The sequence below is a fragment of the Schistocerca americana genome, chromosome 3 (genome assembly GCF_021461395.2).
Source record: "Schistocerca americana isolate TAMUIC-IGC-003095 chromosome 3, iqSchAmer2.1, whole genome shotgun sequence".
Lineage (NCBI taxonomy): Eukaryota > Metazoa > Arthropoda > Insecta > Orthoptera > Acrididae > Schistocerca > Schistocerca americana.
The window spans coordinates 183,371,072-183,386,417 of NC_060121.1; the positions used below are offsets into that span (position 1 = coordinate 183,371,072).

The following is a 15,346-nucleotide window of genomic DNA, read 5'->3' on the forward strand; positions in this document are numbered from 1 at the left end:
GTGGCGGAGGGCACTTTACGTGCCACTATCATTACCTCCCTTTCCTGTTCCAGTCGCGTATGGTTCGCGGGAAGAACGACTGCCTGAAAGCCTCCGTGCGCGCTCTAATCTCTCTAATTTTACATTCGTGATCTCCTCGGGAAGTATAAGTAGGGGGAAGCAATATATTCGATACCTCATCCAGAAACGCACCCTCTCGAAACCTGGCGAGCAAGCTACACCGCGATGCAGAGCGCCTCTCTTGCAGAGTCTGCCACTTGAGTTTATTAAACATCTCCGTAACGCTATCACGGTTACCAAATAACCCGGTGACGAAACGCGCCGCTCTTCTTTGGATCTTCTCTATCTCCTCCGTCAACCCGACCTGGTACGGATCCCACACTGATGAGCAATACTCAAGTATAGGTCGAACGAGTGTTTTGTAAGCCACCTCCTCTGTTGATGGACTACATTTTCTAAGCACTCTCCCAATGAATCTCAACCTGGTACCCGCCTTACCAACAATTAATTTTATATGATCATTCCACTTCAAATCGTTCCGTACGCATACTCCCAGATATTTTACAGAAGTAACTGCTACCAGTGTTTGTTCCGCTATCATATAATCATACAATAAAGGATCCTTCTTTCTATGTATTCGCAATACATTACATTTGTCTATGTTAAGGGTCAGTTGCCACTCCCTGCACCAAGTGCCTATCCGCTGCAGATCTTCCTGTATTTCGCTACAATTTTCTAATGCAGCAACTTCTCTGTATACTACAGCATCATCCGCGAAAAGCCGCATGGAACTTCCGACACTATCTACTAAGTCATTTATATATATTGTGAAAAGCAATGGTCCCATAACACTCCCCTGTGGCACGCCAGAGGTTACTTTAACGTCTGTAGACGTCTCTCCGTTGATAACAACATGCTGTGTTCTGTTTGCTAAAAACTCTTCAATCCAGCCACACAGCTGGTCTGATATTCCGTAGGCTCTTACTTTGTTTATCAGGCGACAGTGCGGAACTGTATCGAACGCCTTCCGGAAGTCAAGAAAAATAGCATCTACCTGGGAGCCTGTATCTAATATTTTCTGGGTGTCATGAACAAATAAGGCGAGTTGGGTCTCACACGATCGCTGTTTCCGGAATCCATGTTGATTCCTACATAGTAGATTCTGGGTTTCCAGAAATGACATGATACGCGAGCAAAAAACATGTTCTAAAATTCTACAAGAGATCGACGTAAGAGATATAGGTCTATAGTTTTGCGCATCTGCTCGACGACCCTTCTTGAAGACTGGGACTATCTGTGCTCTTTTCCAATCATTTGGAACCCTCTGTTCCTCTAGAGACTTGCGGTACACGGCTGTTAGAAGGGGGGCAAGTTCTTTCGCGTACTCTGTGTAGAATCGAATTGGTATCCCGTCAGGTCCAGTGGACTTTCCTCTATTGAGTGATTCCAGTTGCTTTTCTATTCCTTGGACACTTATTTCGATGTCAGCCATTTTTTCGTTTGTGCGAGGATTTAGAGAAGGAACTGCAGTGCGGTCTTCCTCTGTGAAACAGCTTTGGAAAAAGGTGTTTAGTATTTCAGCTTTACGCGTGTCATCCTCTGTTTCAATGCCATCATCATCCCGTAGTGTCTGGATATGCTGTTTCGAGCCATTTACTGATTTAACGTAAGACCAGAACTTCCTAGGATTTTCTGTCAAGTCGGTACATAGAATTTTACTTTCGAATTCAATGAACGCTTCACGCATAGCCCTCCTTACGCTAACTTTGACATCATTTAGCTTCTGTTTGTCTGAGAGGTTTTGGCTGCGTTTAAACTTGGAGTGGAGCTCTCTCTGCTTTCGCAGTAGTTTCCTAACTTTGTTGTTGTACCACGGTGGGTTTTTCCCGTCCCTCACAGTTTTACTCGGCACGTACCTGTCTAAAACGCATTTTACGATTGCCTTGAACTTTTTCCATAAACACTCAACATTGTCAGTGTCGGAACAGAAATTTTCGTTTTGATCTGTTAGGTAGTCTGAAATCTGCCTTCTATTACTCTTGCTAAACAGATAAACCTTCCTCCCTTTTTTTATATTCCTATTAACTTCCATATTCAGGGATGCTGCAACGGCCTTATGATCACTGATTCCCTGTTCTGTACATACAGAGTCGAAAAGTTCGGGTCTGTTTGTTATCAGTAGGTCCAATATGTTATCTCCACGAGTCGGTTCTCTGTTTAATTGCTCGAGGTAATTTTCGGATAGTGCACTCAGTATAATGTCACTCGATGCTCTGTCCCTACCACCCGTCCTAAACATCTGAGTGTCCCAGTCTATATCTGGTAAATTGAAATCTCCACCTAAGACTATAACATGCTGAGAAAATTTATGTGCAATGTATTCCAAATTTTCTCTCAGTTGTTCTGCCACTAATGCTGCTGAGTCGGGAGGTCGGTAAAAGGAGCCAATTATTAACCTAGTTCGGTTGTTTAGTGTAACTTCCACCCATAATAATTCACAGGAACTATCCACTTCTACTTCACTACAGGATAAACTACTACTAACAGCGATGAACACTCCACCACCGGTTGCATGCAATCTATCCTTTCTAAACACCGTCTGTACCTTTGTAAAAATTTCGGCAGAATTTACCTCTGGCTTAAGCCAGCTTTCTGTACCTATAACGATTTCAGCTTCGGTGCTTTCTATCAGCGCTTGAAGTTCCGGTACTTTACCAACGCAGCTTCGACAGTTGACAATTACAATACCGATTGCTGCTTGGTCCCCGCATGTCCTGACTTACCCCTACTTTTTTCAGAATCTCGAACAGCTTGCACCATTTTATATTGTCGAACGCTTTTTCCAGATCGACAAATCCTATGAAGGTGTCTTGATTTTTCTTTAGCCTTGCTTCCATTATTAGCCGTACCGTCAGAATTGCCTCTCTCGCCCCTTTACTTTTCCTGAAGCCAAACTGATCGTCACCTAGCACATTCTCAATTTTCTTTTCCATTCTTCTGTATATTATTCTTGTAAGCAGCTTCGATGCACGAGCTGTTACGCTGATTGTGCGATAATTCTCGCACTTGTCAGCTCTTGCCGTCTTCGGAATTGTGTGGATGATGCTTTTCCGAAAGTCAGATGGTATGTCGCCAGACTCATATATTCTACACACCAACGTGAATAGTCGTTTTGTTGCCACTTCCCCCAATGATTTTAGAAATTATGATGGAATGTTATCTATCCCTTCTGCCTTATTTGACCGTAAGTCCTCCAAAGCTCTTTTAAATTCTGATTCTACTACTGGATCCCCTATCTCTTCTAAATCGATTCCTGTTTCTTCTTCTATCACATCAGACAAATCTTCACCCTCAGGGGCTTTCAATGTATTCTTTCCACCTATCTGCTCTCTCCTCTGCATTTAACAGCGGAATTCCCGTTGTCCTCTTAATGTTAGCACCGTTGCTTTTAATGTCACCAAAGGTTGTTTTGACTTTCCTGTATGCTGAGTCTGTCCTTCCGACAATCATATCTTTTTCGATGTCTTCACATTTTTCCTGCAGCCATTTCGTCTTAGCTTCCCTACACTTCCTATTTATTTCTGTATTCCTGATTTTCCCGGAACATGTTTGTACTTCCTCCTTTCATCAATCAACTGAAGTATTTCTTCTGTTACCCATGGTTTCTTTGCAGCTACCTTCTTTGTACCAATGTATTCCTTCCCAACTTCTGTGATAGTCCTTTTTAGAGATGTCCATTCCTCTTCAACTGTACCGCCTACTGCGCTATTCCTTATTGCTGTATTTATAGCGTTAGAGAACTTCAAACGTATCTCGTCATTCCTTAGTACCTCCGTATCCCACTTCTTTGTGTACCGATTCTTCCTGACTAATGTCTTGAACTTCAGCCTACTCTTCATCACTACTATATTGTGATCTGAGTCTATATCTGCTCCTGGGTATGCCTTACAGTCCAGTATCTGATTTCGGAATCTCTGTCTGACCATGATGTAATCTAATTGAAATCTTCCAGTATCTCCCGGCCTTTTCCAAGTATACACCCTCCTCTTGTGATTCTTGATCAGGGTATTCGCTATTACTAGCTGAAACTTGTTACAGAACTCAATTAGTCTTTCTCCTCTTTCATTCCTTGTCCCAAGCCCATATTCTCCTGTAACCTTTTCTTCTATTCCTTCCCCTACAACTGCATTCCAGTCACCCATGACTATTGGATTTTCGTCCCCCTTTACATACTGCATTACCCTTTCAGTATCCTCATACACTTTCTCTATCTGTTCATCTTCAGCTTGCGACGTCGGCTTGTATACCTGAACTATCGACGTCGGTGTTGGTTTGCTGTCGATTCTGGTTAGAACAACCCGGTCACTGAACTGTTCGCAGTAACACACTCTCTGCCCTACCTTCCTATTCATAACGAATCCTACACCTGTTATACCATTTTCTGCTGCTGTTGATATTACCTGATACTCATCTGACCAGAAATCCTTGTCTTCCTTCCACTTCACTTCACTGACCCCTACTATATCTAGATTGAGCCTTTGCATTTCCCTTTTCAGATTTTCTAGTTTCCCTACCACGTTCAAGCTTCTGACATTCCACGCCCCGACTCGTAGAACGTTATCCTTTCGTTGATTATTCAATCTTTTTCTCATGGTAACCTCCCCCTTGGCAGTCCCCTCCCGGAGATCCGAATGGGGGACTATTCCGGAATCTTTTGCCAATGGAGAGATCATCATGACACTTCTTCAATTACAGTCCTGTGGATACACGTTACGTGTCTTTAATGCAGTGGTTTCCATTGCCTTCTGCATCCTCATGTCGTTGATCATTGCTGATTCTTCCGCCTTTACGGGCAATTTCCCACCCCTAGGACAAGAGAGTGCCCTGAACCTCTATCCGCTCCTCCGCCCTCTCTGACAAGGCCGTTGGCAGAATGAGGCTGACTTCTTATGCCAGAAGTCTTCGGCCACCAATGCTGATTATTTATCAAAATTTAGGCAGTGGCGGGGATCGAACCCGGGCCCGAAGATGTTTTGATTATGAATCAAAGACGCTACCCCTAGACCACAGACCCAATCACACTATATTGTACACACCTATCTTACATCTGAAAATGTTCATTTGGCCATTCACCTGAGCAGAATATAGGTGTGTGGTTACTGACCTCAGGTAGTGTCAGCTGTGATTTTGTGCCCAGGCAAGAGCACATGGTTCAGCATCATGATCAGCTTCAGCTGCAATCCCAAATGTAACAAGTGCAATCAGACAACCATTCCCAGCTCCCATCAACCTGTTCAGACCTCAAGACCTGCCTCTAGTTTTACTGATGCACAGTACCACTATGGGCTGACGCCTCCAAAGGAAGGAGCCGGAAATTGGTGCTAGTCCCAGAAGTATCTCAAAGGAGGTGGAACACATTTCACTGTATTTATTACCTGCCCAAGAACTGATGCCATTGAGGCCGATCAGAGTCCAGCTCCACTGTTGCAACTGCACCCAGAAGAAACACCATCAATGTAGCCAGAACGGAATAAGACTTGTGTAATTTTCTTGATGCTGAGCTGCTGGTGGCAATCATGTCATCTCCACAACACTCAGTCTTGGTCGAGACTTTGCGCCAATCATTGCCGACAGTCAATTAGACGGTGGAAGCTTATGTCCACACAAACAGATGTAGACATAGTTTCAGTTACCTTGCAAGTGGATAGCGACATCACTATGACAAGCAAGGATTTAATTAGGCAGATCAAGTTGTCAGCAGTACACAACTGCAATGGCTTTACACTGTCTGCAGCCCAGTATGAAGTGACAATCCTGCTTTGTTCATTAAGATTTAGTTGGTTACAAATGCATGGTTAGCAAGTGCCTTACGACGATTTTACGAATTGATTGCAATTGGTTAGCAAACATTTTTATTTTATTTTTGATTGCTCATTTACTACTGCATGAACCGAGCTTGACTCTGATTATAGTTTACCTGCACTCCATGATATGATAAGCATATGTTGCACGACTAGTGAATCCGTCTCAATGCCACAGCACAATCATTATCATCGAAAGGTTTGTCACGTTACAGTGCAAACGTATTTACCTGATGGTGCTGCAGAACAAATCGCGTTCGGGACCACGTATCTTGTTGACACTCCCATGTCGACAATTTAATCCAGTCCGAATTCTTCAAAGCAAGTTGTAACATTGCACAACGATGAGTTGAAGACAGTAAATCCTTTTTCTCGTATGCGTCATGGACGGGTGAAACTACTCCACCTATGACTTTATAGCCCAGACGTTGTAGGTGGTCTCGAGCAATTTCTGAAACAGTAGTTTCATTACTGCAAATCTTCTGCATATTAAACAAGAAGAAATAATTATTGGACAGATACAATCTTACCAAACATTCGGAGGTGCATATGTGTGGGAGGATTGTATGCCCCACAAGCGACAAGCAACACTTTCGTTTGCGTCATTTCCAGTTCGAAACATTCAACAACACCACAAGAACGCAAAAATTGTTATACCCCAAAATACCGGGTGAAACATCAGCTGAGAGCTGATTATTACCCCAGAGATCATATACTCTGATGTCCTTCCGTGGGCAAGATAACAGATATTGACAGACAGATGAATGCAGAAACGCGTTAAGTTGTTCGCTCTTCGTTTAGGTCAAAACATAGTTCCTGTCACAGCAAAAAAATTATTAAGCATACAGATTCTCTATGTAATCACTCAAGAACGTTGCATCATTTCTTTTGTATGAATGTTGATAGCCGCGCTATGTTTTCATTGGCTTGTATTAAGTGACTAGGTATTACGCACTTCAGTATTCAGTTGTCATAGGATTTCTTCGCCAATCCGTCGAACAAGGAGTGCCACCCCCGTGTGCTGTGTGAAATGGAAAAATATCGAGGATGGGAAAGGAATGTGAAAGAAATTCAGTTTCATCAATTGCATCTAGCTAAGAATGATTATTTTAAAAGATATAACGTTTTATTTCACACCCCTGGAAAATCCAGTTCAACATTTCGAATGTTTGCATGCATGCTGCATTTGTTTCCCAGTATCTACGCATTGAACTGTGGAACATTTGACAATCGTTCCGTAACTTATTAATATCTGTGAAGGCGCAGTTGGTTGTATATGTATTATGCTCTGTGCTGGTGTTTGGTAAACGAATTTGTTGGGAGATGGTGGTGGGAAAGTGATGCGACGAATGATTATTTTCTTGTGTATCACTTGTCTGTCGTGTAGATCTTTACGTCGAGGGTAACATTGTTCATTATGACGTCTGCAGTGGAGAGTAAATACATTTTAAGTTTTTGTGCATGTAAATATGAACTTTATATTATATCCCGGCACTTGCACTTGATAGAAAACATTTTTGTTTTTGTTTCAGGAGGAAATGTTAAGAAACTGTCCATGGACCGATGGTCAACAAGAGAACGATTATGTTTGGCATCAGCAGTATTTCGCAGTGGAGACCAAAACTGGTCAGTGAATCTTCCAAAAATTCTTTTTTTTTTTTCCAAGCAATGCACGGATGAAAGCACGAGCCCCAGACGGTGTATGGCTGTATCAACACGAATTTCTTGTGGCATGCACTGCAGCTGTAAAGCAGATGTATCATGATACTAGTTTTATGCAGTGTACCCGTTCAGTTTACTTTTTGAGCCTGCTTAGGTTGAGCCTTGATATTTCCTTGACAGAGTATAGTACGAACAAAAACGTGTATAGAAAAATCCTCAGTTTCAGTTGAACAATTTGCATAAATTATGTCACTAAAGTACTTTTTTTCATCGTGCTGCTAAGGAATGTGGGACATTTTTTGTTTGGAACTACCTCCAAGTGCGTTAATGTAGTAGATGATACTACTCTTATCTGTATTGCTTTGTGTTTCAGCACAGATATGCCGTTCAAAGATTTCACATTCAGCCATAAAACTATTTTCTGTTTCAGACTGCTTATTTCTCTTGATGCTAATGAGAAATTTGCGTCATTGTAATTCATTAGTGATCTGTTTGGCATGTTTAATTTCGATTTCAGTTATAAGCCTGTATCTAACGTCACCATTTACAGATTGCATTCAGTCCACATTTGCTTCCTTATCGTGATTTTGATCGTATGTTATTTACTGCTTGTGATAACCAGTAATTTTTATTACATCTGCATGCTTATTTAATAGGCATAGGCCTATCAATTTTCACAAATTAGAAAAAATTATCTGTGCTTACTGATCTGTTGACAATAAGGATGGTGGCAATGGAGCACAAACTTATACCAAGTTAGGGTGAAAAATTGACTCTGTTTTCAAAGTAATCTTCCGTGTGTTACCTTAAGTGATGTAAGGAAACTGTAGAAAACCTAAATCTAGATTGATGGACAACTCTATACTATAGCAGGACAACAAACAGGCAGCATATTTTAATATTTTTGTGTAGTTCTTGGGCAAAGTGACTGACTCTGTTCGTCAAATTAAACAAGTGTAACTTTTCAGAAACCAGCCACAGAGGTAAGATTGGAGAGATTTGAACTTCTACAGTGCCTTGCTAACAATCTTTTTTCGCGTGTGAAACGAGTGGGGGTGGGGGGGGGGGAAGGTGACAGTGGTCAACCGAGGTGTACGATCCCACCAGTGTGCTTTGACCCATGGGGTGTGACGTCATGACGGTGTGGAGTTAAGTTTATGAGTTGGTTGTGTTTGTAGATTTCATCTTGTTGCAGTTGGTGGTGTCTGGTGGTGAGCGTGTGTATGGTCCGAGTGTTATGTGGTGTATTGGGTTCATTTGATCATTGTTGGTTGCACTGTGAAGTAATTTGGATTGCCTCTGATTGAAGAACTTAATTTGGTTTCAGTGATTTATCAATTAATTTTTTTATGTGATTGCGGTGTTGATTGGTGTTATTGCTTTGCTGTTTGTTGTGCACTAATGCATTTAATTTATTTTGTGGCTTCTTTTGTTAGGTATGGATATGACAGTGAAATTTAACAGTTCGAGGTTGCGTGCTGAGATGGAGAATACATGATGTCCCTCATAAAATTTTTGCTGATGTTTGGACTGCTGGCTGAAATAGTAAAGAGCAGTGTCTGTAGAGAGAATATGTGGTTGGTGAGAGCTCCGGCATCTTGGACCAGGGACTATTACATGTGGTGGTGCCGAAGGGATAACCTTTGACACTCCATTAGACGTGGTACCCGGTTCGAGGAGTCTCGGTTGTTTTGATGACTTATTATTTTTGATATATATATCTTCCATCAGTTTTTGCATGCGTAAGACTGGTGTGAGTGAGAGGATGGTTTTAGATTGGTTTTCTTTTTTGTAGGGAAGTGTGTTCACAATATGTGAAGTGTAGGGGTAAGTTGAGTGGGCCAGGGATGGTGGTTGAGATAGATGAATCACAGTTTGGGAAGAGAAAATATGGGAGGGGTAGGTCGCCGGTTTGTTTATCGGTGTGGGGGGGGGCTGTTATTTTGGGGGAGGGGGGCGGGTTATGCGGATTGTGTTTTCAGGGTTTTCAAGGGGTGTGTGCCCCCCCCCCCCCCCCCCCCCGCGGGTCCGGGGTAAGAATAGGCCTGAGGTATTCCTGCCTGTCGTAAGAGGCGACTAAAAGGAGTTTCAACCGTTTCGCCCTTCCATGTGAAGTTCCCCCTTGGGGTTTGACCTCCATTTTTCAAAATTCTACAGAAGTACGAGCCTTTTGGGGAAGGACGCTTTACGTGGTGTACCACTGGTCCTCAGTGCACTAAGACCTTGGCACTCAGCATTGTAACGGCGTTGTCGCCATACCCACTATTCCTCAAATTGGGCCTAAACGCCTGATGGGTTGTACAAGTTACATCTACATCTACATCTATACTCCGCGAGCCACCTTACGGTGTGTGGCGGAGGGTACTTATTGTACCACTATCTGATCCCCCCTTCCCTGTTCCATTCACGAATTGTGCGTGGGAAGAACGACTGCTTGTAAGTCTCCGTATTTGCTCTAATTTCTCGCATCTTTTCGTTGTGATCATTACGCGAGATATATGTGGGCAGTAGTAATATGTTGCCCATCTCTTCCCGGAATGTGCTCTCTCGTAATTTCGATAATAAACCTCTCCGTATTGCGTAACGCCTTTCTTGAAGTGTCCGCCACTGGAGCTTGTTCAGCATCTCCGTAATGCTCTCGCGCTGACTAAATGTCCCCATGACGAATCGCGCTGCTTTTCGCTGGATCATGTCTATCTCTTCTATTAATCCAACCTGGTAAGGGTCCCATACTGATGAGCAATACTCAAGAATCGGACGAACAAGCGTTTTGTAAGCTACTTCTTTCGTCGATGAGTCACATTTTCTTAGAATTCTTCCTATGAATCTCAACCTGGCGCCTGCTTTTCCCACGCTCCGGATAGTAACTCCTAAGTATTTTACGGTCGTTACCGCTTCCAATGATTTACCACCTATGGCATAATCGTACTGGAATGGATTTCTGCCCCTAGTGCGTCCCCATCTGCACCTATGATCATGATGGACTTTCCATGGCATCCGAAATCCAGCACGGTAGCCAGCCCGTTGTGGTGGGGTCGTCATGTACCCTCTATGTTGTAGCCCCCTGACAACACAGGGATCGTACTGCCGATACCTGAGCTGCACCCTCCTCATGTCAGCCAAGGAGTAGATGCCCGTCTCCTTGGGGCATCAGGACTCCCGGCAACGGTCATCCTGCCAGGTGGCCCTTGCTGAGGCTGGGTGGCGCCCGTGGGGAGAGCCCCTGGTCGGAGTGGCTGGTATCGGGGCGGACGTTTCGCAGATGAAACGTCAACACGTATCAGGTCACTCTGCAGCAGAGTCTTTCAAAAGGAAAGGTACTGTCTCTGGTTCTGGTTCTCCTGCCCTTTCCCCCTTGGCCACTCCCTGGGAGGAGGGACAGGCCCGCTGGCTTGGGCGAAGTACTTCCCCCGCTATTTGGTCTGTTCTCGAACCGATGGGGGGACGTTCGCCACCTCCAAGCCCATGTTCTTTGTTCAGCACATCGAGGACATCTTCGGGGAAATCGAGGCTCTCAGTAAGATGCGTTCGGGGTCCGTTTTTATAAAGACCACCTCCGCCACACAGTCGGCGGCACTCCAGGCGTGCAACCGACTAGGGGACATCCCAGTGTCCATTGTCCCGCATCTGGCACTAAATAGGACGCAGGGGGTTATTTTTCATCGGGACCTCCTGCTGCAATCTGATGAGGAGCTCAGGACCAACCTGGAGCGCCGAGGCGTGTATTTCGTCCGGCGAGTCCAGCGCGGCCCCAAAGACCGTCGCATTGACACCAGGACCTTTATCCTTGCCTTCGAGGGGGACGTTCTCCCGGAGAAGGTAAAAGTGATGTGCTACCGGTGCGACGTGCGACCTTACGTCCCGCCTCCTATGTGCTGTTTTCGGTGTTTGCGCTTTGGGCACATGTCGTCACGGTGTGAGGCTGAGCCCCTTTGTGGCGATTGTGGACGTCCTCTTCGTGAGGAACATACATGCACTCCACCATCTCGGTGCGTTAATTGTCCTGGCATCCACTCGCCTAGATCCTTATTCTGCCCCGTGTATCAGAAGGAGAAGAAGAATCAAGAACTCAAAACTTTGGATCGTCTCTCTTATTCTGAGGCCAGGATGAAGTATGACCGCCTCCATCCTGTGACGTTGACCACTTCGTTTGCCTGAGTCGTGTCCACTCCTTCCACGGTATCCTCACCCCTATCCTGTCCCCCCTCCACCTCCTCCCCCCATCCGGGGTCTATGCCTCCGCCACCCAAATCCCTCCCTTCCAAATCCTCCTCCCCCGCAACCCCCTCCCCCTCTGCCCCAGTGGCCACCCTTCCCCCCCCCCCCCCTCCCCCCCCCCTCCTCATCTCAGGCGTCTTCGGGGAAACGTTCCGGACCCCAGCTTCCGAGGTCCAGCGTTCCAAAACGGACCCCGTGCGTGAGGACCTTCTTTGGGTCCAGCCCACCATCCCTGTGCCTCCTTGGACTTCCAAGAAGGCCTCCAAGAAGAAATCTCTATCCCCCTCTCCACCCCGGTGCGTTTCGTCTGATGCTCCATCTGTGAGTCGCTGCTCCCGGCTGTCCTCAGTTTTGCCGGGACGCTCTGCTGCCAGGCGCTCAGCTGGCCTCTCGTCGGTAAATGATGCTGCCCCTCCTACACAACCCGGGACAGCGGCTGCAGCTGGCGACGACTCGATGGAACAGGATCTGCCTCCCGCCGGTTGTAGCGTTGTTCCCTCGAAACCTGGCCCTCCACGGCCGTCGAGGTGACCAGCTCTTCCCCCGTCTTGTTCCCCCTCTTTTTTGACTAGCAATGGCCTTGTTACATTGGAACATAAGAGGTATTCGATCTAATCAGGAGGAATTACAACTGCTGCTCCGCCTGCACTGTCCACTCGCCCTTGGTCTCCAGGAAACCAAGTTGCGCCCGATTGACCGTATTGCCTTTACCCACTATACCTCGGAGCAGTTTGAGCTCACCCCTGTGGACGGTATCCCAGCTCATGGTGGGGTCATGTTGCTCGTTCGGGACGATTTCTATTACCATCCCATCCCATTGACCACCCCACTCCAAGCAATAGCTGTCCGTATTACTCTTTCTGCTTTTACTTTTTCAGTTTGTACCAACTACACTCCATCGTCATCCGCAGTTAGTCGGGCTGACATGATGCACCTGATTGTTCAACTTCCTCCGCCGTTTTTGTTGTTTGGCGACTTCAATGCCCATCATCCCCTTTGGGGCTCTCCTGCATCCTGTCGAAGAGGCTCACTCTTGGCGGATGTCTTCAACCATCTCAATCTTGTCTGTCTCAATACTGGCGCCCCGACTTTCCTCTCGGACTCTACTCATACCTACTCCCACTTGGACCTCTCGATCTGTTCTACCACTCTTGCCCGTCGGTTCGAGTGGTATGTCCTTTCTGACACCTATTAGAGCGACCACTTCCCCTGTGTCGTTCGTCTCCTGCACCACACCCCGTCCCCACGTCCTTCGAGCTGGAACATACTGAAAGCTGACTGGGGACTTTACTCCTCCCTGGCGACCTTTCCGGACCACGATTTTCTCAGTTGTGACAGTCGGGTCGAATACCTCACGGCTGTTATCATCAATGCTGCCGAACGTTCCATTCCTCGTACTACCTCTTCTTCACGTCACGTTTCCGTCCCCTGGTGGAATGAGGCTTGTAGAGATGCTATCCGTGCTCGACGACGTGCTTTACGCACCTTTCGCCGCCATCCTACATTGGCGAATTGTATTGGATACAAACGACTCTGAGCGCAATGCTGTAGAGTCATCAAAGACAGCAAAAAAGCTTGTTGGGCCTCTTTCACCAGCTCCTTTAACAGTTTTACTCCCTCTTCTGTCGTTTGGGGTAGCCTGCGCCGGCTGTCGGGCATTAAGGCCCCCTCCTCGGTACCTGACCTGACCTCAGGTAATGAGGTCCTCGTTGATCCTGTGGCTGTCTCCAACACCTTCGGCCGGTTTTTTGTGGAGGTTTCATTACCACCCATTACCACCCTGCCTTCCTTCCCAGGAAAGAGGCAGAAGAGGCTCGGCGACCTTCCTTCCACTCGCTGAATCTGGAAACTTATAATGCCCCCTTTACTATGCGGGAACTCGAATGTGCGCTTGCACTGTCCCGGTCCTCTGCTCCGGGCCCAGATGCCTTTCACGTTCAGATGCTGGCACACCTTTCTCCGGCGGGCAAAAGTTCCTTCTTCGTACCTACAATCGCGTCTGGACCGAAGGTCAGGTCCCCATGCGTTGGCGTGACACTGTCGGTGTTCCTATACCCAAACCCGGGAAGGATAGACACCTTCCTTCTAGTTACCGCCCCATTTCTCTTACAAGCTGTGTCTGTAAGGTGATGGAGTGCATGGTTAATGCTCGGTTAGTCTGGATTCTTGAATCTCGACGGCTACTTACCCAAGTCCAATGCGGCTTTCGTCTCCGCCGCTCCGCTGTTGACCACCTTGTGACCTTGTCGACATTCATCATGAACAACTTTTTGCGAAGGCGCCAAACGGTAGCCGTGTTCTTCGATTTGGAGAAGGCTTATGATACCTGTTGGAGAGGAGGTATCCTCTGGACTATGCACAGGTGGGGCCTACGCGGTCGCCTGCCCCTTTTTATTGATTCCTTTTTAACGGATCGAAAGTTTAGGGTACGTGTGGGTTCCGTATTGTCCGACGTCTTCCTCCAGGAGAACGGAGTGCCTCAGGGCTCCATCTTGAGCGTAGCCATTTTTGCCATCGCTATCAATCCAATTATGGATTGCATTCCACCTAATGTCTCAGGCTCTCTCTTTGTCGATGACTTTGCGATCTACTGCAGTGCCCAGAGAACATGCTTCCTGGAGCGCTGCCTTCAGTGTTGTCTAGACAGCCTATACTCATGAAGCATGGAAAATGGCTTCCGGTTCTCTGAAGAGAAGACGGTTTGTATCAACTTTTGGCGATATAAAGCGTTCCTTCCACCATCCTTACATCTCGGTCCCGTTGTTCTCCCATTCGTGGAAACAACTAAGTTTCTAGGGCTCACATTGGACAGGAAACTTTGTTGGTCTCCGCATGTCTCTTATTTGGCGGCCCGTTGTACACGTTCCCTTAATGTCCTCAGAGTTCTTAGTGGTTCATCTTGGGGAGCGGATCGCACTGTCCTGCTTCGCTTGTATCGGTCCATAGTCCGATCGAAGCTGGATTATGGGAGCTTCGTCTACTCGTCTGCTTGGCCATCCCTCTTACGCCGTCTCAACTCCATCCACCATCGGGGGGTTACGTCTTGCGACCGGAGCCTTCTACACTAGTCCTGTCGAGAGACTTTATGCTGAAGCTGCCGAATTACCATTGACCTACCGGCGCGACGTACTGCTGTGTCTGTATGCCTGCCGGCTGTTGTCAATGCCCGACCACCCCTCTTATCAGTCCTTCTTTGCCGATTCTCTCGACCGTCAGTACGGGTTGTATGTGTCTGCCCTGCTGCCCCCCGGAGTCCGCTTCCGTCGCCTGCTTCGACAATTGGATTTTGCCCTCCCTACCACCTTCAGAGAGGGTGAGAGCCCGACACCGCCTTGGCTCCAGGCTCTGGTTCATATTTATCTCGACCTCAGCTCACTCCCGAAGGAGGGTACTCCGGCTGCAGTGTATTGCTCACGGTTTGTCGAACTTCGTGCTCGACTTGCCGGTCACACCTTTATTTACACCGATGGCTCCAAAACTGACGATGGTGTCGGCTGTGCCTTTGTCGTCGGGGCCGCCACCTTTAAATACCGGCTCCTCGACCAGTGTTCCAGCTTTACGGACGAGCTTTTTGCTCTCCATCAGGCCGTTCAGTATGCCCGCCG

General features: G+C 46.6%; 2 protein-coding genes across 5 annotated transcripts in view; one reads left to right on the forward strand and one right to left on the reverse strand.

The window, feature by feature from the left end:
- LOC124605444 (nicotinamide/nicotinic acid mononucleotide adenylyltransferase 1) overlaps window positions 1-6,806 on the reverse strand; it is a 105,893-nt gene extending 99,087 nt beyond the window's left edge. For both annotated transcript variants that reach the window (XM_047137120.1, XM_047137121.1), the window contains exons 1-2: window positions 6,392-6,806; window positions 6,092-6,312 (exon numbers count right to left, since the gene is read on the reverse strand). In XM_047137120.1, the coding sequence (XP_046993076.1) occupies window positions 6,092-6,312; window positions 6,392-6,467 (297 nt within the window). In that variant the 5' untranslated portion in view covers window positions 6,468-6,806. The remainder of the gene's footprint in view (window positions 1-6,091; window positions 6,313-6,391) is intronic.
- A 322-nt stretch (window positions 6,807-7,128) lies between these two features.
- LOC124605611 (bromodomain-containing protein 8) overlaps window positions 7,129-15,346 on the forward strand; it is a 277,718-nt gene continuing 269,500 nt past the window's right edge. For all 3 annotated transcript variants that reach the window (XM_047137415.1, XM_047137416.1, XM_047137418.1), the window contains exons 1-2: window positions 7,129-7,297; window positions 7,394-7,487. In XM_047137415.1, the coding sequence (XP_046993371.1) occupies window positions 7,279-7,297; window positions 7,394-7,487 (113 nt within the window). In that variant the 5' untranslated portion in view covers window positions 7,129-7,278. The remainder of the gene's footprint in view (window positions 7,298-7,393; window positions 7,488-15,346) is intronic.